This window comes from Phacochoerus africanus, chromosome 10, assembly GCF_016906955.1.
Source record: "Phacochoerus africanus isolate WHEZ1 chromosome 10, ROS_Pafr_v1, whole genome shotgun sequence".
Taxonomy (NCBI): Eukaryota; Metazoa; Chordata; class Mammalia; order Artiodactyla; family Suidae; genus Phacochoerus; species Phacochoerus africanus.
Genome location: NC_062553.1, coordinates 1,860,908 through 1,886,202, shown reverse-complemented (window position 1 = coordinate 1,886,202; position 25,295 = coordinate 1,860,908). Strand labels below are relative to the sequence as shown.

The following is a 25,295-nucleotide window of genomic DNA, read 5'->3' as shown; positions in this document are numbered from 1 at the left end:
CCAGCACTCGGTGGGGTAAAGTGAAGGTCTCCCGTTCTCCGGAGGCCACGCACGCCCTTAGCGCCTGCCCCACCACGGCCATGGGGGACCGCGTGCAGTCTCTCATGAGGGGCTGGGACAGGATGTGACAGGGTGAGCAGAGAAGGAGGACCGAGGGCGGGAGGCGAGGCAGGCTGGGCGAGGAACCACCCCGACAGCCCTCCCCGCCCAACCTGCAGGGCTGGAGAAGACTCACTGGCCCCAAACTGCAGGACAGCGTGGGGACACAGCAGGGCCACGGCTCCGAGGCAGAGCGTACCTTGAAAAGGTTTCTTCCGGCAAGTTCTTCCCCTGTCTCCCCTCGCTGTGTTCCTCCGGGGCGGAGTCGCTGTTCCCACCTCTTAACCGAACGATCATCGGGCAGGAGAGCAAGCTCGGGGAGAAGGAGAGCTCCTGAATCCGAGACAGCACGATGTCCTCCGTTGACTGGGAGATCAGCACCCTCAGGATGGCCAGGATGCCCGACACCCAGAGCTGGACGGTGCTCACGGCGGCCTGCGGGGGGGAGCGAGTGGCCGCTACAGACGAGGGGCCGCAGGACCGCCTGCCGGCCAATTCCACTTAGGAAAACTGCCTGATTTCACCCTTCTGCCACGAAATCCCTCCGTCCCTGGCCCTCGCAGTGCGGGCCCAGGCAAGCAGCATCAGGAGCCCCGGGAACCCGTTTAAGGGCACAGTCTCAGGCCCCACCCCGGCCTCTGCAGGCTCCGGGGGACTGGGACGACCCACTGGACCTCAGCCTGAACCCGAGGAGCCGCCCGGAGGCCAGACACTCACCAGCGAGTCTGGAGTGAGAAACATAGTCCGCAGCAGCATGTCCACGGGGCGGAGGGAGGAGGGCGCCAGGACCTCAAACAGCGTGTTTAACACCCCGAGGGCGTCGTGCGAGTCGATGTGCATCTGGTGCAAAGAAACGTCACAGCTGTTTGCCCGCGAGCCAAGGGGAGCGCCGCCTACGCCGCCCCTGACGCCGCCACCACCGCTGCTACCACCACTGACACTGCCACCACCGCCCGTCAGTAGCAGCCCGCACTCGCATGCTGTTTTCATTTTAGTAGGGAACCAAGAAAACGTGTCATAGAACCACCCCGAAACAGCTACAGTTTCCACAATGGAAATGCTTTCCTTTCTACTGTTATTGAACAAGCCGTACGTGCTTCTGTAAAGACGCAAATACACGAAAGGCTGGTACCACCTGGCAGTGCCCCACCACCCGCACCACGGACACGGAGCCAGGCTCTCACGTCCCTCACACGCCCACCCCCTACCCCGACGGGACAGCCCGTCTCCGCTCCTCCGTCCCCCACACCCCCGCCCTAACGTAAGGAATGTTAGCAAATCCGTGGGTTTCTCCTGGCCGTCCTCCCCTTCCCTACACGTGTAGAGGGGTTTTCAAGGGGTTTTGAAACACCGTATTATAAATACCTCTGGTTTTTTCTCTTAAAAGCATAATGAAAAAAACAAACCAAAAAAAAAAAAAAAAACACCCATAATGGAGAACTCCCAAGAGAACAGGTTTTAAAACCGAACATTCTGGAGTTCCCGTCGTGGCGCAGTGGTTAACGAATCTGACTAAGAACCATGAGGTTGCGGGTTCGGTCCCTGCCCTTGCTCAGTGGGTTAACGATCCGGCGTTGCCGTGAGCTGTGGTGTAGGTTGCAGACGCGGCTCGGATCCCGCGTTGCTGTGGCTCTGCCGTAGGCCGGAGAACCTCCATATGCCGCGGGTGCGGCCCAAAGAAATACCAAAAAGACAAAAAAAAAAACAAAAAACCGAACATTCTTTCTAAAGGGTGCAAAATAGTCCAAATTGAATCTCCACCAAAATGCCTTCACCCCCACCCACGGAACGACAAGCTCAGGCCTTGGCCTCCCGCCCCATCTTCCCACGACCAGGCCCTGCGCTGCTGCTTCTCCCCAAAGCCCTCCGCCGGGAGGCACCTACGCCGCCAGCAGAGCCCACGGCTTCGGTGCTGCCTCCAGCTGATGGCCCCCTCCCGCCCCCCACTCGCCCCCTCCCCTCGGGCCCTGAGCCCCAAGCACACACACCCCTGCCCTCCTGGCCAGCTCCCAAGCCCACCCTGCCACCCCTTCGTAGCAGCCTGTGAAGGCTCCCCAGGTCCTCAGCCCGCAGCCCTTCCCCAGGCACCCCTTACCTTCCTTCAGGTCCACGCGAACTCGCCCCCCGTCCCCCCAGGGCAGCAGAGCCCCCCGCTTCTTTGCTATCCTCAGCTCAGCGGGCATACACCTCACTAACCCACTGTGTCTGCCTCCCTCCCCCCGACTCCAGCTCAGCTTGCACTGGCTCTGCCCACAGGGTACCCGCTGCCAACGCCCGGAACTGTGCCGGGCACCTTGTCCTCAACGCTGGGTGCCTCGTGCTACACAGCACAGCCACATGGCTGCCTTCCATCGTGCTCGCCTGACTACAGAAATTCTGAATGGTGGATAACTGCTGACTTACTTCCTAAGTGCTAAGGAAAAACAGCCACAGGTCAAGTAAAAACCAGAAGGAGGTAGGCAGTGAGTGACCAGGCAAGGACACGCGCTCTGGGGTCAGTTCCCAGCGGGCACCCTGGGGACACCTTGCCCCGGGATCCACACCTGGAGGAGACAAGACCGGGGGGCTGCCTCCTGGCCCGCGATGGCAGATGACGGCCGTATCACGAAGCCACTGCGATCTGAGGCAGAGCCCACCGCCAGCCCCGCCTCCCACAGAACCTTCACCCACCCAGGGGTGTCACAGAGACTCCCGGGGCGGCAGGAGGGGTGACGAACCTGCTGTCTGGCCAACATCGGGAGGATGACGTCGGCCACCTGCCGCGACAGCCGCTTCCACTTGTCCTCGCTCTCCTTGTGGCACTGCTGCAGGACCAGGATGAGCATCTCCAGCACCTGCACGGGACGGCGCCGCTGGAAGCCCCGCCAGCCACCTGCTCGGCCGCGCCGGCCACCCCGCCCGCCCAGCTGGGAGGCGCCAGGGCCCAAGCCCACGTGCCCCTGGAGGGCTGAGGAGCCGCGGGGACGCGGGAGGTGGGAGAAGGGAAGAGGCCGCCGGGGGCGAGGAGGCGCGGCCCCGGGGGACCGCCAGCACCGCCACGGCTTCCCACGGTCACAACCAGAGCAAAGGCGCCGAAGGAAAACCAGGTTCCTCTTCCGCTTGGGCGGAACACGAGCACAGCCCGGGCCAGACTGCTGTGCGGACACCTTCTGGCTTTTGTGAGCTTCTCGGCAAGGCTACGCTTCCACCGAGGCAGCTGACCTCAGAGAGGGTGGAGGCGGGGGAGCCCGGGTTTGTCAGGGACCCCTCTCCTCACAGACACCTAAAGGCCTGTTTGTTTCTGTAAACACGGTTTTCCTGGCACACGGCCGTGGTGAGCATGTGACCGCAGCCACGAGCCTGCAAAGCTGGAAGCGTCTATCCCCTGCTGGTTCACAGAGAAGGCCTGTCCACGCGATGTGGCTGCTCTCAGACAGGCGCCCCCAGAGGAGCCCCCAGGAAGCCGCCCGACTGGCCCTTTCACAGCAGCCTCTGCCCACCTGCCCGGGAGCTGACTCGAGTCAAAGACAACACCAATCACTCCCCGAGCCCACCGCGCTCCTGGATAGGCTGGGCGCGCCGAGGCCACCAAGCCGCCCTTGGGGGTTCCCAGCACAGCTCACCAGGAGTCAGGTCCTGGCTCTCAGACCTCTTTATGGCACCTCTGAGATCTGACTAAACACTAAGCATCTAATTAAATATTACCTAGCTTAACCAAAACAAGATGCACAAAGAAAGTGTTTCTACGAGAAAAGCTTACGACTTTTAAGATTCAAAACCAAACAGCTAAGGAGCCAAAAGGAATTACCAAAGTAAGCGAGGGCTGGACAAGTGTACCAGCTACAAGAGAGGAGTCACTAAAAAGCCAGATTTCTGCTTTCATCCTGCCTCAAACCATCCAAAAATTCCTGTTCCACCTTAAAGAAAATGAAGCCAGAGGCTCAAAGAAAAAGACCCTGGCCCTCTATCCACACAGTGGTAAATAAATGTGCAAATAAAGTCTTAAAATTATATTCGGTTTGAGATTTTTTTTTTTAAAAAATCACTCTTCAGGACACTACCGTTTGGATCCGTGTTGCTGATTAACTGACTTTTGGTCCTTGTTTGGAAAAGAGGGCCTGCCTGCCTTTTACGACCTGGGGGTTGCCGGCCAGGCTGCACTGCCTTCCAGACGGATCCCCGCCAAACCGCCCCCTCCCTGCGTCTCCCCGCCCGAGAGCCCAGGGCTGGCGTAAAGCAGCACTGGGCTGCCTGGCAGGCAGTGGCCACCCGACATTTCCCTGTGTGTCTGTGGGGACGGGGAAGGGCCAGGGGCCGCCCTGCATCCTCTTCTTACCTGATGGTACTGGACGAGCCTCAGCAGCATGGACACCACCACCTCCTTCTGGGTCTCGAGCTCTTTTCCTGCATCAGCCTTATTGGTTCCTCTTAAAACGAAGAGGTCGTGGACGATGGGCTGCAGAGCCGGAATGGCTGTGGGAACAAAGGTGTGACGGGACAGTGAGGCTTGGGAGACACGCTGGCGCCTCCAAAATGCTTCCAGCATCCGGACTCGGCCTTGAGATGAAGGTGAAGGACGAGCGTCGTGGACCTGGCCGCACACCGTCACGGAGCCACGGGTCTTCCCCCGCCACCCAACAACGGTGTGACGTCTTTTCTAAAAATCCCCAGACAAAAAACTACAGTTCCTGGGACATAACGTGACTTCGGACACAGAGACAGAAATTCAAAATAATACAGCCTTCCAACTAGCTAAACAGCAACAGCCTGTTCTCAGACATAACCTACTAAAAGATGTACCTGACGAGAGGACAAATGCTCTTTGTCTTTTCCAGCAGAGGCAGCTTTTAACCCAAGTCCTGGATGTCCACGCTGTTTTAAGCGCCTGAACTCACTCTCTCGTTAGACAAAGGCCGTCCCCCAAGTCACGTCCTTCCCCAGAACAGTCACCTTCCTCAAACAGCAACCGCCCCATGAAGAAAGGATTGGAGAGATTCCCTTCGCTGAGAAGGATGCGGCCCGGTCACGTGACCAAGGTGCCCGCAAGGCTCACCCGCTCACCTGCAGTCACATGCCCGCACGCCTGACGACACTCCCAGATGCCAGGCCTTCCAGTACAAAGCAGTGGGCCTGGCTGCCCGTCAACCTTCTCCCACAGACCCTGTGGTCCGGGGAGCTCGGGTCCTCCCACTGTCAGGCACCTGCACTTGACCTCCATCCACGGAGCCCAAGTCCACGGGTACAGGCACGTGTCCCTTCGCCGAGGCATGAATCCGAGCCCTAGCGCAGCCACCATGAAGATGTGGAAATGGAGGGGCCGAGCCCCATCACAGCCTGGCCCAGGGCTCGGTGATAGCCCCACTGCAGATCCCCAACGGGGAGCTCCACGTGCGGCAGGGGTCTTGGGAGGCACCCGGATTGCAGTTCAAAAGCCTACAGATTCCTGGAGTTCCCGGTGTGGCGCAGTGGTTAACGAACCTGACTAGGAACCATGAGGTTGCGGGTTCGGTCCCTGCCCTTGCTCAGTGGGTTAAGGACCCGGCGTTGCCGTGAGCTGTGGTGTAGGTCGCAGACGCGGCTCAGATCCCGCGTTGCTGTGGCTCTGGCGTAGGCCGGTGGCTACAGCTCCGATTCGACCCCTAGCCTGGGAACCTCCATATGCCGAGGGAGCGGCCCAAAGAAATAGCAAAAAGACAAAAAACAAAAACAAACAAACAAAAAAAACCCTACAGATTCCTGACAGTGAAGCCAGAGATGAGTCGGTAGGAAAATGCTAGGACGACAGTTTAAAAGTCCGGAGCAAGATTTACAGCTCATTCCTAAAACCACACAACCTCGCCCCACAGGATGGAAGGAGGCCGCCGAGCCACGGACCGTCTTCTGTGGTCCTCTCTGAAGCTCCCACGAGACAACCAGGGAAACAAGGCCCTGGGTCAAGGCCACCCTGTGCTTTCCCGTCGCCCTGGACAGTACCCGCCGTCCCTCCTCAGCTGCGTCTTTAAGGTCCTTGCTGCGTCTGGCCGGACAAGAGCGGCTGTGTCCGCCTCCCCGCCGCCTGCTGGCCTCTCCAGCGAGCTTCTCCCCCAGGGGCACGGGCCTTGAGACTGAAGAATGTGCTCGCTCCCATTCCAGACACCCGGAACCAGCGTTCACAGCGCACACCCACACATGCACGTGCCTGCACACATGCACACGGCTGAAGGGGCCGGAAGCACACGGTGACTTCTGGGGCCCGCAGGGAAAGGTCTGTCCCCTTACCGTGTGTCACAGCCTTCCTGCCACTGGCCATGATGCCGTCACAGAGCTGGATGATTTTAGGAATTCCAATGATCTGTTTTGAATGATAGCGTTCATAAGACAGCAGTACCAGGAAGAAGAAGATGTTTGGAATAATTGCCTCTGATTCCCTAGAAACAAAAACATGCGTTCAGACAGGCCTTTTAAAAGGAAGACACACATGCACACAAACAGCATGAAGCGACACACGACTCAAAAGTTGAGAGCACGTGTGTGAGAAACGGGAGTGCAGTCGGGGGACGAGTGCACGGCCCGCTCGAGGAGCCTTGGCGACTCGATTCAGTCCCATCCATGTCACCCCACGTTCCTGTCTCGGCCGGGCCCAGCACGTCCCCCTGGAGGCCTGGACGGCCGGCCGGGCTGAGCCCAAGCAGGGAGAGGGTCCCCCCCTCCCCAGCACTGGATGCCCAGCGCACAACCGTCTCAGCTCTCCACCTGCCCCACCTTCAGGGGAGGAAACACAGCCCGGGAGAAAAGGCCCCGGCGCCGCATGAGGAGAGTGAGAGGCCGGCCTCTGGGCCCTCAGAGCAACCCCTGTGCCCTCCCGGCTCCCCAGCAGCTACCAAGGACTTCAAAACTAAACGGCCTTCACTTCCAGTAATTATCCTCAGAGAAGGAAGCACTAAAACCTTACCCTCCAAAGGGAAGAGCTGCCGTCAACGTACGTAAAGTGCAGAGTCACTGCCTCCACCAGAGACAGACAGTCCCCTTCTCAACACTGGCCACTGTCCCTACTAGAGTCAGTCCCATCTCAACACTGCCTACCAGAGACAGCCCATCTCAACACTGCCTACCAGAGACAGCCCATCTCAACACTGGCCAAGAAACAGCCCATCTCAACACTGCCTACCAGAGACAGCCCATCTCAACACTGCCTGCCAGAGACAGCCCATCTCAACACTGCCTACCAGAGACAGCCCCATCTCAACACTGCCTACCAGAGACAGCCCATCTCAACACTGCCTACCAGAGACAGCCCATCTCAACACTGCCTACCAGAGACAGCCCATCTCAACACTGCCTACCAGAGACAGCCCCATCTCAACACTGCCTACCAGAGACAGCCCCATCTCAACACTGCCTACCAGAGACAGCCCCATCTCAACACTGCCTACCAGAGACAGCCCAATCTCAACACTGCCTACCAGAGACAGCCCCATCTCAACACTGCCTACCAGAGACAGCCCCATCTCAACACTGCCTACCAGAGACAGCCCCATCTCAACACTGCCTACCAGAGACAGCCCATCTCAACACTGGCTACCAAGACAACCTATCTCAAAACTGCCTACCAGAGACAGCCCATCTCAACACTGGCTAAGAAACAGCCCATCTCAACACTGGCTAAGAGACAGCCCATCTCAACACTGCCTACCAGAGACAGCCCATCTCAACACTGGCTACCAAGACAACCTATCTCAAAACTGCCTACCAGAGACAGCCCCATCTCAACACTGCCTACCAGAGACAGCCATCTCAACACTGCCTAAGAGACAGCCCCATCTCAACACTGCCTACCAGAGACAGCCCATCTCAACACTGCCTACCAGAGACAGCCCATCTCAACACTGCCTACCAGAGACAGCCCATCTCAACACTGCCTACCAAGACAACCTATCTCAAAACTGCCTACCAGAGACAGCCCATCTCAACACTGCCTACCAGAGACAGCCCCATCTCAACACTGCCTACCAGAGACAGCCCAATCTCAACACTGCCTACCAGAGACAGCCCCATCTCAACACTGCCTACCAGAGACAGCCCATCTCAACACTGGCTAAGAGACAGCCCATCTCAACACTGCCTACCAGAGACAGCCCCATTTCAACACTGCCTAAGAGAAAGCCCATCTCAAAACTACCTACCAGAGACAGCCCCATCTCAACACTGCCTACCAGAGACAGCCCATCTCAACACTGGCTAAGAGACAGCCCCATCTCAACACTGGCCATTGCCTCTACTAGAGTCAGACACCTTCTCAACACTGGCTACCAGAGACGGCCCCATCTCAACACTGGCTACCAGTGACAACCTCTCTCAACACTGGTTTCTCTATGACGAAACCAGTGAGTCTCCCATCAAATGAGCATTCACTTCGCAAACTATTATAATTAAATGCTTTGAAATGTGACATGAAAACTGACGTCATACGGGATTATCAAATGCAGAACTACTTTTAAATGCTGAGGTATTTATTTATTCATCATTTTTTAAGGGAAACAACAACAAAAAAAATGCACAGCATGTTAATCAGGTTTCCATGAAAAGCAACGCCTAAGACGCCTAACGATCCTTTAAAGTAAAGGTTCATCTCAATAATCTAAAATTACATGTAATTACGTAATAAGGACAAGAAATCCAAACAACAAAATGCTGTTACCTGAACTGGCCCACTTCAATGTATTCAAACTGCTTCAGCACAAATCCAATAAACACCTGCAGGCAGGCACACAGAGTTTTTACATCAGTAATCAAAACGAGCAGACTGGGCTACTGTTCTGCATGTTCGCTCACGTAAGTCTTTAACCATTTTCCTGACAGTAGATAAATTTGTGTGCAAGAGCTCAAATGTGTTTATTTCGAGACACTTCCAGAAACCCTGAAACACATTTACTGAACTGAGGTGAAACTCTTTGCAGAAGGAAATGAGAGATGCCAGGAGTCCCTGGGCAGCACCGAAAGGCACCACAGCAGGACCTATCTGCTCTGTGCCCCCGCAGGCCGGACCACACGGATCTCCCGGGATGGCTTAGGCACAAGGGGCCCAGGCACATGCACCTCTCCCACGCCAGCGTTCAGAGGCACGACACTGTGGGGGCACCGAGAGGTGAGGCCTGGGAGGCTCGGGGGTCAGCCACTGCCCCACAGAAGAGGTGAGCCGACTCTAGATGGCTTGAATCCGAACACCAGAGCTGATGACCCTCCAAAGAGTAACTCTTAATTACATCCTACTATTCAAATTCAAGTTCATCTCGGAGCAGGGCAGGGTGCGTGACGGCAAAGGCCGTCTCTGGACCGGGAGGGCTTGAGCCGAGGTGCCAACACCTAGGAGCACGGGACCTTCTGGAGCAACCCGCACGCAGGACAGGTGGGAGGCAGCGACTGGTGGGGAAAACAAGCTGCGTGCTTCTTTGAGGTGGGTGCCAGTGTCTTTTCAGATGAATCTGCATTAAATTATGAACAGGAAAGGTAGATGAAAGATAACAGCAACAAACCTGATCAGAATCCAGAAGACAGTAATTAACCCGTAGCTGAACCAGCTGCGCCAGCAAATCCAAAACCTGCTTCTGTAACTGCACGGAGGTGGTAGTCGTGTACTGTTTTAAAGCTTTTATAACGAGAGGCTCGAAGAGGCGGATGTGGTTATGCAGAGCAGTCTGAGAAGAAAAGAAAGAATCCGTGAGCAAGTCTTCAAGCAGCTGAGGCCAGCACCCAGACCGCGCCCGGCCCGCGCCTGCAGCTCCCGGTCACCTTGTCCGCACGGTTCTTGGTGACACTGGTGAGGTTTGTCTTCAGTTGGGTGGACACTTTCTGGAGTACGTCAAACCACCTGCCAGACAGAAAAAAGGCGAGCAAGGAATGCCGTTAAACACTGCCCCCTGGACTCAGCTATGCTCCAGGCCACACGAACTCAGAACCACATCAGAGCCTCTCGAAGTCAGCAAGAGCCTGAACAGCCACTCGGCATTTGGCTGGCCAGAAGCTCTTTGTTTCACGGAGATAATCAGACGAAACTGAGCGTTTAGAGGCGACTGACCGCTCAGTGGCAGGCCACACTCTGCTGCGAGAAACTCATTCCCCAGCCGTGCGTAGGCAGCCGGAGAGCGGACGGCCACTTGAAAGACTCAGTGATCAGAGGTAGCCCTTGGTTCCGTGGGAGAGCATTTCCGTAAATGCTGACATCAGTTATAACCTTTTCTTTTTAAGAAACACATACGACAGTGGATGACTGTGATCAGACACCTGCTTGTTCTGGTCACACCCCACATCATTAGACAGAGTATTTGTAGAGCCTTGTTCTTGAGACGTGGAGAAACAGTTCACACACCCCTCACTAAAGCCCTGAACATGGGCACTTCCCTAAAATACGCCAGTATTTTAACGGCAGCTCTTTTATCACCACATCTTCATGAAGAAAAACCAGGAATTCTACTGCTGCTGCAGAGCAGTAACTCAAACATCCGCTGATGATTGACGGTAATTTAAGAAACAGCTACTATAATTCCAGGCACCATAAACACAGCCGTAATTTGAGTGAAAAGAGACTTTTAACCATAACGTTTCAAAACACAGGGTAATATCAGCCAAGACGCTTCTGTGCCCATCCAACACCCTGACACTCCAGCCCCGCTGCGCCTCCTTAGCCCTCGGCCCCGGAAGTGCCACCAGTAGACACCACCTTACCCCACAGGGCCCTGTCGGCACGAGCCTGGCTCGGTGCCTGCAGGGTCTGGGGACATGGAGCGCCCCCGCCCTCTCGCTCCGGCCCAGTCCCGCCGCACTCACTGGCCTGCGGCCTCATTGAGGGCAGGGCCAGGCCTCAGCAGGTTTCCTAGCGCTCCCTGGGCAAGGACGCCAGGAGGAGGTTACCCTGAGGCGTCGTGGTCCTGCTCCGCCTGCACCAAGTTCCTCAGGCTGGCGTCGGCGAGGGCCTGGGTGAAGTGGGTGTACGGAGCCATGAAGCAGTAGTGGTACAAGCCCGGCCTCACACTGGAGGAGCCCAGGCGCTGAGCGCGGCCCTGAGACTTGCTGGGGGTGGAGGACAAGCCGTCGAACTGGGAGGCCAAGTTTGTCCCGAAGAGCGTCTTCAACAACTAGAGCAGAAGAAGCCAAGCCATCACTGCCTGACTTCGGGCAGCATGCACCCCGCTTTCAGAGTCTCCCCACAGGCGGCTGGATGCGGCAACAAACCCGCAGGCCGGGAAGGGCCTGGAGGGACGCCGGGGCAACAGCCAAGGCGTGAGAGCCCCTGCCCCAGTGGCCGGCCTGCTCCTCCGGGAGGAGAGAGGAGCGAGGGTGGGCCGCACCTGCCAGTCACGGGGCCTCCCAGGCGACAGGCAACGTGACGCTGAGGCGAGGACCCGGGCTTCAAGGAAGCTGCTTTCTCACCTGCTGCACGCAGACAGTGGCCATTGTGGGTTCTCGACTGAAGCAGGATTTCAGGTAGCCCAGGATCTCCTCAACACACTGTGGGGGGACGACAGCAGGACACTAAGGTGACTCACAAGGGACCTATTAACGTGAATCCCAGACAGACTGAAGACACGGCCCAGCTGCCGTTTACACTGCACTCACTGGTAACCACCGGCGGAGACCCAGAAGAAGGCATTCGTGTGTCATCGAGAGCAGGGAAGTCGGTAAAGGCATGGAAATCTAAGGAGCCAGACCTCAACCTTCCTCCCGTGCATCCGTTTTATTTTACTTTTCTTTTTAAGGCTGCACGTGTGGCACCTAACCCTAACCCTAAACCCTAACCCTCCCTGGCATACGGAGGTTCCCAGGCTAGGAGTCCGATCGGAGCTACAGCTGCCGGCCTCCACCACAGCCACAGCAACGCAGGATCTGAGCCGCATCTGCAACCTACACCACAGCCCACAGAAACACCGGGTCCTTAACCCACTGAGCGAGGCCAGGGATCAAACTCGCATCCTCATGGACACTAGTTGGGTTCGTCACCACTGGGCCACGACAGGCACTCCCCTTCCATGCATTTATGTGCTGGCTCGTCCAGAACCTACCCGGGAACATCTGCTGTCCACTCAGCACCCAGCCCTGTTCCTGGTGCAGGAGTTCAGAGCACAGGGTGAAAGCCCTTTGTGGGGCCCCTGCAGAGGTCCAGCCGACCGTGACGCACAATACCTCAAGTCTGGTTCACCTCAAAACTCCTAGAGGTGTCCCACAGCAATACACCAGGACGACCCCCGACAGCCTTCAAGTGCCTATATCCGCAAACCTCTCGCCATCCTCAAAAATGGAGGTGCTGGCATCCGAGGCCCTGAGAAGGCTTGGGCCAGGCGCCCAGCTTCACAGCATCTCCTGGCGGCCACCGGATTACCCGCCCCTGCCTCCATCGCACCAGCAGGACTGAAGGGCCTCTCGCTTCACCTGCTCGGTGTGCTTGGACTAGAGAGCAAGGCACTGCTGTGACTTCAAATACCCAGGACCAGGTCTGTTCAATACTCTGACTTACTCCCGTTAGAATAACTGTTCAAGGCTGTACTCCGCAGGGCTGAGCTTGTGTTTTCCGAGCTCATGCAGAGACCCAGTAAGCGCTAACTGAAGAACTGCAACCAGAGCCCTTCATGTCTCACCATCCAACACCGACAAACACCCACGGACTGCTCAGCGCGCACCGGAAACTGAGCCAGGCACTGAAAACAGGTGGGAAAAGGATGCCATCAGTGGCCTTCTACGAGCATCCAGTAACAGGGACACAAGCCCCCAGAGCCAGAAGGAACATACAATATAACGGAGCAGACTCCCCCACCAGGCAACACGGGGTGAGAGACCGGCCCACCTACAGCCTGACAACTGCACAAACCCAGGCACACAGGAAACCGCGGTTCCGAGACACTGAACCTGGGGCCCTGGAGGAGAGCGATCCCAGAGCACGGGATCCAAGCCAAGGCAGCCCTACTGCTGCCCAGCTCACCGTCCTCGGAGAGCTTCCAGGGGGTGGCACAAGGACGGGGGACAGAGCAGAGACCAGGGAACCCCCTGAATCAAGGCGAGGCTGAGATTTCTGGGGCAAGGGAAACAGTGCAGGCTTGCTGGACAGGGCTGCGAAGAAGACAAGCCGCAGAGAGGACTCGGGAGCCTGGAGAGGCCCTGGCGTGTCCAAGGCAGAGGCCAGGGGGGCGGCACTCAGAGTCCACCTAGGGCTGGGGCTGGGGCATCTTCCCAGCCAGGCGTTGCCTCAGGGGGGGAGCTAAGCCCTGCTCCAACCTCCAAGATGACACAGGGAAAGAGCACAAGAGAAAACTGAGAAGAAACACGAGTGTACCACGATGAGAGCCAGGCAAGCTTTATGCACATCAAGAAAAGATGCAGAGAAATGAAAACAAATTAATTTCATTTTATTTCACTTTAAAAGGTCGTGTAAGAGTTCCCATTGTGGCTCAGTGGGTTAAGAACCTGACTAGTATCCATAAGGATGTGAGTTCAATACCTGGCTCTGTTTAGTGGGTTAAGGATCCAGCACTGCTGTAAGCTGAAGCTAGGATCTGGCATGGCTGTGGCTGCGATGTAGGCCGGCAGCTGCAGCTATGATTTGATCCCTTGCCTAGGAACTTCCATATGCTGCAGGTGTGACCCTAAAAAAAAAAAGAGTTCCCGTGGTGGCTCAGTGGTTGGTGATTCTGACTGGGAACCATGAGGTTGTGGGTTTGATCCCTGGCCTTGCTCAGTGGGTTGAGGATCCGGCATTGCCGTGAGCTGTGGTGTAGACTGCAGACGCGGCTCAAATCCCAAGTTGCTATGTCTCTGGCATGGGCCAGAGACTACAGCTCCGATTGGACCCCTGGCCTGGGAACCTTCATATGCTGTGGGTGTGGCCCTAAAAGGACAAAAGACAAAAAAAAACATATATAAAGCAGGCCACCAGTCAGTAGCTCACTTTGAAATCATTAGAAACCAAGATGCCCCAGTAGCACGACAGGTGGACACACACACAACAAAGCCAACGGGCAGGACACCAACTGCGGGAGTCGAGGACACAGTGTGGGTGCTGGCACCCAACAGGGCGAAGGCAGGAGAGGAGGGCTTCGGACGTGGATCCTCGAGCACAGCTCTGCCGTTCCCCAAGGCACCCAAGGAGCGAGCCCTGCACTCTCACTGAGAGCTCCGATCCTTTCCACCTGCAGTAGCCAAACACAGGACCTGCCAGGGGTTCTGAACCTGCAACTCAGTTCCACTGGGTCTGAGCCGATGCACAGGAAAGTGAAAGCAGGCAAACCCAAGCCCTCCAACTGGAGGCTAAGACAGGCGTCAGGCCGGGTGTCAGAACCGCAGAACCTCCTCCCCGCTTGCCGGACGTGCCAGATGACGCGGCGGCCTCGCTGGGTGAGCACAGGGGCGGCAGGCCCAGCGCTGCGTCTCAAGGCGCCAGCGCAGCTCAACGAGAAGAAAAGAAACAGACCTTCCCGATGTCCTGCAGTGTCGCCACCTCTAGCACCTGGGAGAGGACATCCAAGGCAGAGCGTAGAAGGCCCCCGAACTTCTCAGTGCCGCTCTGGAGATCCAAGGTGACCTTGAGAGGCAAGGGGGACACAGGTCACTGGTGTGGGGGCGTTCCGGGTGCTGGGACAGACACGTCTGCTGGGGGAGGGTTGCCGTATGCACTGCTGGACAGCCCCACATGCCCACTGCCTGAGGAGGGCCGCTCTACCTGTTTGGCCCACAGCACAAGGAAGTTCCTGGGCTAGGGATCGAACCCTCGCCACAGCAGTGACAACATGGGATCCTTAACCACTAGGCCGTCAGAGAACTCCTGTTTGTTTCTGGTTTGGGGAAAATGCCTTGGGAAGGAAATTAATCCTTTGAATAGTTATATAAAAACTGTTATTTCCAGGGAGTTCCCTCCGTGGCTTAGTGGAAACAAATCTGACTAGTAACTGTGAGGCTGCCAGTTCGACCTCTGGCCTCACTCAGTGGGGTGGGGATCTGGTGTTGCCCTGAGCTGTGGTGAAGGTCGCAGATGTGGCTCAGATCTGGAGTGGCGGTGGTGTAGGCCAGCAGCTACAGCTCCGATTTGACCCCCAGCCTGAGAACTTCCAAGTTGTCACAAGTGTGGCCCTAAGAAGCAAAAACGCCAAAAAGACAAAAAAACCTATTATTTCCAAAGGCGTCTTCCAATTTATCCCAGCGTCACTGAAAGAAGTAATTCCTAACCTTCTATCGTGAGAGGAAAATGTGTAATGCCCATCCTACCAGTGCTTGACAAGCAGTCTATGAAAACCCGGGACACGCGGCCTCCTCCACATGCATTAGAGCCCCTGGGGGAATCGCTGTCAAGGGCAGACACGGCCTTTCAGCCTGGCCGCCGCACGGCACCAGTCTCCAGAGGTGTTAAGATCCTTCAGGACCCGGCTGAATCAGATCAGGCAGTGACCACCCCCACTGAACAGGCCAGGAGAAGGGGCAGGTCCCTGCATACAAAACCTAAGAACAAGGGAAAGTGGGAGAGACTGACCACGAAAATTAAAATTTACGAAAACACCACAATAAATAGAAAGGCATCCGCTCAGTGACATGAAATCTACCCCATCATGATGGAGAGAAACACTGTCTGGCCAAAAGGGAGAGGACAGCAGGTAAGAAATAAGGGACGAGAATGAAAACATGAGTGATCTCAAGACCGGGATCACTGCTGTGTCGCCAACAAGCCGAGGAGGCAGGAGAAACCCACGGAGGGGCAAGTGGGTGCTGCCAGGTCCCAGGGGAGCCGGGGGGGGGGGGGGGGGGGGCGGGGGGCTCGGGACGCCCAGACACAGCAGAACGAGTCACAGAGCGGCCACTCTTCCGACGAGGAGGCAGGAGAAACCCACGGAGGGGCAAGTGGGTGCTGCCAGGTCCCAGGGGAGCGGGGCGTGGGGGGGGGGGGACGCGCAGACACAGCAGAACGAGTCACAGAGCAGCCACTCTTCCGACGAGGATCCTAAGGTTTTTATCATAGAAGCTACTGGAAATGCAGACAAAAGATAAAAAAGCTAATTGTGGGAGTTCCCTGGTGGTCTAGGGGTGAGGGCTTGATGCTTTCTCCGCTGCAGCCAGGTTCAATCCCTGCGCTGGGAACAGACACCCCACAAAACCAATGCACACCTTGGTGTGGCGGGAAACCAAAAAACCAAAACACAAACACAAACAAAAATCAAACAGAAAAACCCCATATGAAAAAGCCAATTGTAATTCACATCCCAAAGGCCTACCTTACATATTACATATTTATAGGTGGGTATAGGAGCTACCGATCTCCTGAACACCAACGCCCTCTGCATGTGTGAATGGGCATGTTTTTACAGAAGATGCCATACCTTGTAGTTTGCGTGAGTAGCTTTCAGAACATCGTGCAGTTTGAGGTAAGAAGGGAGGTGACAGAAGCTGCCCAGTGACGAGGACTTGTTTGCAGCGACAGGCCCTGAGGTATCCGACTGTCGAGCAGCTTTAAACACACACACAAAATTAACTTCTAGACCAGAAGTATATACTTGCCAAGTTTTTTTTTTTTTTTTTGCTATTTCTTTGGGCCGCTCCTGCGGCATATGGAGGTTCCCAGGCTAGGGGTCGAATCGGAGCTGCAGCCACCAGCCTACGCCAGAGCCACAGCAACGCTGGATCCGAGCCGCATCTGCAACCTACACCACAGCTCACGGCAACGCCGGATCGTTAACCCACTGAGCAAGGGCAGGGACCGAACCCGCAACCTCATGGTTCCTAGTCGGATTCCTTAACCACTGCGCCACGACGGGAACTCCGACTTGCCAAGTTTTAAAGAGATTCCTGGTAATAATTATCTTTAAAGCATTCCAGTAGAATGAAATTGAAATTTTCCCTCTGACTTTTTGATTATTTAGAAATAACAAGAAATTGACTGATAAACCTAACTAGACTCTAAGTACCTCCCAAAAGATAAGAAAATAAAGTAGAAGAAAAAGAAGAAAAGCAGTGTGATGCTGTCACTTGTTCGTTTGGGCCTGGCTGCCTGTTGGTGAACCAGAAGGACGACTAATTCAATGGCGCTCGGCCAATCTCAGAAGCTCTCAGAGCACAAGGCTCCTGGTGGCACATGGGCAGATGGCCAGTCCTGGCGGGTCACCGGCCGGAAGCAGCCAAGCAGGGACGATGGGAACGCGCTCTCGACACCGTAAAGCGGACTTGCATCCTCACTAGGCTGAGATTAAACAGGAAACCCAACCACCGGGTGAGGTTTCAACGACCGCGATTCGGAGCTCAGTCCACCGACTCCGTCAGGAAGGACGGTCGGTCAGCTCAGCTAACCGCGCGCTCGTGGCGCTCTGATGCGTCTAAGCTGGGACACCCTCCCCGGCACTGCTGTCACCTCTTAGAAGCAGCACCTTTTAAAAAGCCTTCCCGGAAATGCTTATAGCAAAACGCAGGGAGGGCTGCGTCTGGGCCCAGCACTGTGAGGCGGCGTGGGAACGGGTCTGGTCACCTCCTGCTCTGCCCGCTGTCCTTGTGCCAAGAGCGACGTGGGCTGCACAAGCTGCGGGGTCACGGCCTAACGCTGGCCCTCCTGTCCTGAGACCTCCGGGCGCCGTCAACTTTTCCGGTTCCTCTCACTCAGATGATTTCATCCCCGCTCACTTCTCCCTCAGCCCTACCCAACCCGCACGTTCCACTTCCTGCTTCAGAAGCCTCGCGTGTCGAAACGGACCACGTCACCCCCACCTGCGAGTCCTAACCCTCTACCCCGCCCTCCAACATCAGAGAGCCAGGAGAGGGAAGAGAGGACGCACAGGGCACTCTCGCTGTGGGCCAGACGCCTGCAGGCAGCCGGGCCGAACTCGCAAGTGATCCTCGCACCCGCCCAAGGCCGCGTGCGGTCCGTGTACACGTGGCAATTCGCACCGGCTGTGTGACCGAGCCTGCGGAAACCTCTGCACTGGCGTCGCCGTGACTTCTCTAGCTTCCCTCGACATACATGCAAGCCCAGTCCTAGGTTCCTCTAACTGCACATGATGCCCCCGCTCCCTCCCCGCTCCCTCCCCGCTCCCTCCCCCGCTCCCTCCCCGCTCCCTCCCCCGCTCCCCTCCCCCGCAGCCGCGGCCTCACACCTGGACTGGCCTCACCGCCTTTCTTGGGACTCACGGGCACAGACGCCTGCTCTCCCGGTTCCTTCTCTTTTCCCTTTCGTCGGATCGGGCTCAGAGAAGGGGGGTTTGCTAGAGACGGCAAGGCTGCCTAAAACAGAAAGCAGGTGAAGCAGGTGTAACTGACTCAGAACTGGGTGCTCCCACCATCGACGGAAAAGAACCAACCCACATGTTCCATTTTTCCTTTGAATCCACATTTTGGAGCCCAGCCACTGTCCACATGGCCACCTACTTCAAGCCACACGATCACTATACAAGGTGGGACTGAGCCACACCTCCAAAAGCAGGTGCACTGTGGACAGAGACGGGGCCCCAGCACATCACCTCCAAGGGCGAGCAGCGGGGCCCCCTTGGAGAGCCTCAACGTGGACAAGGGGACACGTCAACGCTTTAACTCTGATTTTCCGTGAGGACACAGGCTCAGCGATGACCAAGTGGCTCATCCAAGGTCAAAGTGCAACAGTAGCAGAGACAGGAGGCAGCCAACACACTCCACGGAGCCACGCTCTTTCCAGACATGGGCAGGGGACAGAACCCCGGGGCCCGCACGGAGGAGGCAGCAAGTGGCATGGGCACGGTGGCAACAGGACAGCGACGAGGACGTGCGCCCCGCTCTGCGGCCCACTCCCTCCGCCGCCTGAGAGGAGTCCCCCTGCCTGCACGACAGACGCGACGGCTGAACAGCTGCCATCGGAATGGCGGGCAAGACGGCAGGGACACCTGGAAGCACGCTAAGGGAAAGGGCGGTCACGAAGGACACTGCCTGGGGCTGCGTCTGCGTGAAATTGTCCAGAACGCACAGATCTACAGACACAGAAAGAGCTGGAGGCCGCCGAGAGCTGGGGGCGCAGGCCGAAGGGCACAGCACTCCTTTGGGCTCTAGAACTGACCGCGGTGATGGCCGAAGAGCTCTGTGGGACCCTGAAACAGACACACACTCCAAAGGGGGACGTGAACCACTACGACCGTCAGTCAGGGGGATGCTGCGTCAGCCCAGCGAGGAGCGTGTGCGCGCGCACATGCGTGTATCTGTGCATACGTAAATGTACACGTGTGTGTGCCCACATACGGGTAGGGGTTTTCCGCAAGACAGTGAGCAGAGACAACAAAGAACTTGGTGAGAGCTGCGACGACTCTCGTCTCCCAGCTCGAAACATGCAAGTGAGACACGGGTGGGCGCCGGCACCCAGCGGCAGAGCCCGGGAAGAGCACATTCGGAGCAGGGGAGACCCCCGCAGGCAGCCCGGCAGAGCGGGCCCTGGCGGCTGGCCACCCTGCACTGCAGAGTCAGGGCTGGGGGCTCCGGTGTTCGGATGCTGGAGGCCCGGGTCGGACCTGCCTGCCCTGAGCTGGTCGTGCACGGGAGCCCCTATCTACACGCGGCGGCTTAAATTCAAATCTGACGGCAATTCAGCAAGATCAGTTGTTCAGTTTCTTGGTTGTGCTGGCCACATTTCGAGCACTTGGTCACCACGTGGGGTGAGGGACCCCGCCCTGCTGTGCAGACGGAACGTTCCCGTCACTGCAGAGAACTGGTCGGGAGACACGGAGGGGTCGACTGCAGGCAGGATGACTGAGCTGGAGACCCTGAGCCAGAGGAGGGGTTTCAAGGTGGCAGAGAGAGTCACCCGTGGGCTGATCTACCTGAATCCACCGTGCAAATAGTTTACCATCTGTTTTAAAGCTGTTTTTATCCAACTGTCCTTCAAAGAAAAGCAAAACCATCCCCGTTTGAGGAGAGAGCAACTTCTGCCCTGAGCGCCCGTGCCAACGCTGAAAGCCGGGAAGTAAAGACGGCTGCTTCCCTCTCAGGCCTGAGCGTAAATCACAGACGCCAAGAGGGCTACAAACAGGATGACCACATCTAGGCGTTAATGCCCAGGTCACGACTTGCGCGGCTGTGTTTATTTAAGGCAAAAGCGAGCACGGAAGAGACGGGTGAGTAAAGAGAGGCCCGTGTGGAAGCCCACGGCGTCCTCGGACTGTCCTGACACGGGCGCCTGAGGACGCGGTTACCTTGACTGCTGGTCCGGGAGCCACGTCGTCCAGGACGTGCGCGCAGATGTTGAGCACCTTGAGCAGGTGGGAGAAGAGCTGCTCCACCATGGGCACCAGCGAGCGGTCGCCCAGAGCCGGCCAGACCTCCTCCTGCCTGGTGGCCGCTGGGCTGGCCTCTTCCTCCAAGGTCCAGGAACTCCTCAGGGACCTGGGGGCACTGGCTGTGATACAGGCGCACGTTACCTCCCCCGGCCCCCAGGGTGGGGCGAGGCCCTGAGTCCTTCAGCCCATTGGCGCCGGGTCTGCGGGGCAGCTCTCTCCACCTGGGGGGGAGCTGACACCGCCGCTTCAGCAGGAGACGGGCACCCCCCGAATCTGCGCCCAACCTCCACGAGCGTCCCCAGCACACCCGCCCAGTGACAGTCCCTTCCTGGTCTTTCCAAGTGAAGTTCCACTGTGCCCAAGGCCTGCTGACCCTGCCTCCTGCGCCGTGCACTGTCTCCCAGGGCCGCGGCCGTTCCCTCACTCGCCTCTCCCCGTCGGCCTTTTTTCTAGGAGCTTCCCCGCCGCCTTCTCCGACCCACACTCCGGTCAGCGGTCAGCCGAGCGATCTCCCTGAAGTGCTCCCCGACTGCGGGCCCGCAGCACACAGACCTTGATGGACACGGATGCCCACAGCCCTCTCCCCCAGTCCTCGTCCTCACGTGGCCGCCAGGGCTCCTTACGGTTCTCAAATGCCACGTGCGTGCTCCCGTCGCCATGCCTGTGCACGTGCTGCACCCTCTGCAGGGGGGCCCCTTCCTGCCAGCTTGTCCATCTTATCTTCTGTCCTACCTCCAGCAGAACGGGACCACCCTCTGTGCTTTAGTTTGCATGCACCCCTACAAATCTGCGTCCGACCTGCGCCCGCAGCCCACGCAGCCTACTTCCTCACAGCCCTGGTGCCCAGGACAGTACCTGGCACGTGGTGCCCACCAAGATCAAATTTGAAACGAGCTTACCTACAGCTAAGGCGCTACACAGGGTCGGCGCTACTTTAAAATACTTGGCTCAGAATAGCTGCTTACAGCGCGCATCAGCGCGGGTCCCGTCTGCGATCGGACTAAAGGACCAAGCCGTCACTGGCGGTGACCTCACTGTTTTTCCTCAATTCGTCCACCGCCCCCCAACCCTCCAAGGAAAATCGGAAGTTAAAGACCAGGACTCCCTGTTTCAATTCAACGCCAATACCTGCAAGCAAATTTCCGGCTAAAATCAAAGCGTCTTGATGGGCTGAGAGGTCCAGCGGGAACCAGGCCGAGGAGAGCAGCGTCAGGACCGTGGTGACCATGCCGACGGTACAGCTCTTCCTGGCCTCATCCGAGGCGCCCAGGGGCGGCACTCTGAAGCAGGCGAGTACCAGAGCAGTCACGGGAAAATGCTAAGCGGACAGCCTTGCCTCTTCTCCTCTGAACCCAAAGGACGCCACCACACTGTTTGCTTTATTCCAGCTCTTCAGGATGTCGCCACTGTTAACTAACGTCTTTCTTGTATCCCTAACTTCACAAAGATCATTTGAGAAATGAAATCAGGTAGCAGATCTGATTAAAACTATTGGGGGAGTTCCCGCTGTGGCTCGGGGGAAACGACGCCAACTGGTATCCATCAAGACAGGGGTTCGAACCCTGGCCTTGCTCAGTGGGTTAAGGATCCGGCGTTGCCGTGAGCTGGGGTGTAGGTCGAAGATGCAGCTGGGACCCCACGTTGCTGTGGCTGTGCTGTAGGCCGGCAGCTGCAGCTCCAATTCAACCCCTGGCCTGGGAACTTCCCTATGCCACGGGTGTGGCCCTAAAAAGCAAAAAAATAAATGAAGATAAAAGAACTGGAGGTTTTTGTTTTGGTAACTTTTGAACTCTAACTTTTGACCCAGCTCATTTTACTCCAACACCAAAGCTGCTTAGACGGCAGGTCTAATGCTGACCTACGACCGGAAGCCGGGTTCTCCCCGGGTTGCTCAGGGAGAACGTGTGGGCCGAGGGAAACCGCGGCTCTAGACCAGAGAGCACAGCCCACTTCCAGTGAAGCTGGCTGGCCAGACGCTGACACACACAAGCAGGTTTCCTTCCAAAGGTGACGGGGTGGTTACGTTTTTTCTCAGTAACACATATACACAACAAAAGCTCAGTCCCTAAGGCTATGGGAGTCTCAGCGTTATTTAGCAGAGGCTATTAGAGCCACCTACTGGAAGGAAATCGTTTGTAAAAAGGGAAATGCTAATTTAGATGCAATAGTTCCTAAATTACACTCCTGTAATTGATCGTGATTTTATATGATAGGTCACATTGGATTTTAAACAAAAAATATTTCTGAATTTTTATATAGTAAATACTTTTAGAGAGAATTAAGCCAATTAGAAAAGTCTTTTGGGAGTTCCCATCGTGGCTCGGTGGGTAACGAACCCGATTAGGATCCACGAGAATTCGGGAATTCCCTGGCCTCACTTAGTGGGGCAAGCATCTGGCATTGCCATGAGCTGTGCTGTAAGCTGAAGACGCGGCTCAGATCCCACGTTGTTGTGGCTGTGGTGTAGGCCGGCAGCTACAGTTCCTCCTACTGGACCCCTAGCCTGGGAACCTCCATGTGCCGAAGGTACAGCCCTAAAAAGACAAAAAAAAAAAAAAGTCTTTTGCCAGGATATGCAAATTCCCTTAATGAACCTGCAAATCACACCCTCAAATCCTCCAAAATGCTGAAGAGCAGGTAAGCATCTGACACCCATTAGAACAACTGCCAATAGCTCCTGCTGCTGATTTCCGAAGCAAGCATTCCTTTCACTGGGTATTTTTCAAAAGCGTCACACCAATAAAAGACCTAACAAGAAAGCCAGAAAGGCTTCCCCATAACCATCTTCACATCTAGTAACTGAAGGCAGCCGAGTGCGGAGAAAATACATACCCACAGTGCCAGCCTAAACTCCAGACGCAAACAGGGAAGGCAGTTGAAAGAAGACACAAAGCTTCACAGCATCCAAACTAGAGAAGACAGGAATGAAAAAAATCACACTCCAGCCCCAAAAAGGGCTTCTTAAATTAAACCTCCTTCTACGCTTGAGAGCAGGCAAACAATGAAAGCGAACGCACGACCTGTATCCAAGGACAGGGCCCGGGTGCCCAGTACAGACTCACACGAATCAGGGCAGGACGACCAATACCCCGGTTTGAAGGAGGGTCGACGCCCCGCCCCGCCCCCTCCCCTGCCCTGCGCTCTGCTGCTCCAGCCAGCATCCATCCGTCCGGCCGCCCGCCCAGACCTCGAGAGCCCGAGGGCGGGATCCGCTTTGCTTTCACCTCCCGAGCCTAGAGAGCACCTGACAGAGGCAGCCCCAGTAAATACAAGTGAAGGAAGGAGGTGTGCAGCGCACGCCCGGGAAGAGCGAAGCACAGACGCACTTCGGGTGAGGGGCACTCGAGTGCTGACCGAGACACTCTGGTCCTAATGGAGCTGTCACAACGCGAAGGCGCTTCCTCTGTCCCAGAAACTACAGGGCAAGGCCCAACTTGGGAAACAGCAAATCAGCACGACTTTTGTCTAACATTCTTTTTTCTAATTATACAAGTTTAAATTTGTTCATCTTAGAGAATTTTTATCAAAAAATACATATAAGCATTCATAATCCCCAAACACAAGTATACACAAGTGTAGTTTTGCACTGTGCCTTTTTTCACTCAATATTGTAATCCACATTACTGCTCTAATAGAGATTGTTAAAAATTCTCCAAAGCAGAGTTCCCACTGTGGCTCAACAGTAATGAACACGACTGGTATCTGTGAGGACGATCCCTGGCCTCGCTCAGAGGGTTAAGGATCCGGCGTTGCCATGAGCTGTGGTGTAGGTCACAGACTCGGTTCAGATGCCGAGTTGCTGTAGCTCTGGTGTAGGCCGGCAGGTACAGCTCCAATTCTACCCCTAGCCTGGGAACCTCCATGTGCCACGGGTGCGGCCCCCCCCCCCAAAAAAATTAGTCATAATCAGAATGTAATCATTCTTGGATGTTAAGGTTCTTTTGCAACTTCAGCATCATAAATCATGATACAGATAATCATACTACACAAAAATCCTTGTTTGCATTTCTGACTTTCCCCCTTTCATATATATTATAAAGTCAATGAGTCAACTATTTCGGAAATATTATAAACGTCTGATATACTACTAATTCAGATTACGGTAGTTTTCCTTCTCATTTCTATGTCTTCCTGGACTGGCTGAATTTTTCTTTTACAATGAGCATATACGTAATCAGAAAAAACAGTTGTTTCCATTCCACTGGAACAGACCAAGGTTTTATTCACAGAAGCACAATTTCTGGATAAGCCCCACATATAAGAGCTCTAACATAAGCCTCCCACCGTTAAGAAGTGACCAAACTGCTGAAGCTTAATTTCGTTAAGAGCAACCAAAGGAGACTTACTGTGAGTGCTCGGGTGGTTGACGTGATGAGTTCATGAGAAACTGCTGCAGTAACTCGCGAAAGGTTATTTTCCAGAGTGACGTCGGTGACGCTTGGTAGTAGATTATAGCCTCTATATGTTCTAACGAGAAAAACATGGAGACTTAAAATCTACCAGTAAAGTTTAGGACACTTTCAAAACTGAAATGGCTTTCAACATTTTAAGACTCAAGGCCACGAGCAGTTAAAGCAGCACTGGCCTTTCGGTTAGAGGAGGATGGAAGCTCCAGGGGAACGGCTGCGAGGCCCAGGAGCCAGGCCCGCCCGGCGAGGAGCCAGGCCCTCCTGCTCCAGCCTCGCCACACCCCCCACCCACCCCGTCTGCAGCAGCCCAGCTTTCAAACTTGAAGTTAAAAGAAATCCTTCATCGATCTGCTCCTGATTCAGGACAAAAGAACGGCCTGCCCCACGAGCGGACAGCCACTTTTCCCACCCCCGTTCACGGCACACAAGTCGATTCCGCTTGCAGTTTCGTACAAGTGCTAACTCCCCAGCCACGTAAACAAAGCCCAAGCAGGATTCGTGCCGACTCACTCTGGCTCCCTCAGTGCCCTGTCCACAGAGTCACTCTGCCGTACAGCAGAAAGCGGCACAACACTGTAAA

At 56.0% G+C, this 25,295-nt stretch overlaps 1 protein-coding gene across 3 annotated transcripts in view; it reads right to left on the bottom strand.

The window, feature by feature from the left end:
* The window catches only part of HTT (huntingtin), a 117,831-nt gene that overhangs the window by 40,347 nt on the left and 52,189 nt on the right, over positions 1-25,295 (bottom strand). For all 3 annotated transcript variants that reach the window (XR_007137427.1, XM_047798267.1, XM_047798268.1), the window contains 17 exons: positions 24,653-24,773; positions 23,139-23,215; positions 21,435-21,586; positions 20,223-20,425; positions 18,168-18,294; positions 16,407-16,534; positions 14,513-14,623; positions 11,485-11,562; positions 10,966-11,189; positions 9,847-9,925; positions 9,591-9,752; positions 8,756-8,811; positions 6,337-6,485; positions 4,415-4,551; positions 2,817-2,933; positions 817-939; positions 299-534 (listed from right to left, as the gene is read on the bottom strand). Coding sequence is in view for 2 of the 3 variants with exons in the window: in XM_047798267.1 (XP_047654223.1) it covers positions 299-534; positions 817-939; positions 2,817-2,933; positions 4,415-4,551; positions 6,337-6,485; positions 8,756-8,811; positions 9,591-9,752; positions 9,847-9,925; positions 10,966-11,189; positions 11,485-11,562; positions 14,513-14,623; positions 16,407-16,534; positions 18,168-18,294; positions 20,223-20,425; positions 21,435-21,586; positions 23,139-23,215; positions 24,653-24,773 (2,280 nt within the window). In the remaining variant the exon portion in view is untranslated. The remainder of the gene's footprint in view (positions 1-298; positions 535-816; positions 940-2,816; positions 2,934-4,414; positions 4,552-6,336; positions 6,486-8,755; positions 8,812-9,590; positions 9,753-9,846; positions 9,926-10,965; positions 11,190-11,484; positions 11,563-14,512; positions 14,624-16,406; positions 16,535-18,167; positions 18,295-20,222; positions 20,426-21,434; positions 21,587-23,138; positions 23,216-24,652; positions 24,774-25,295) is intronic.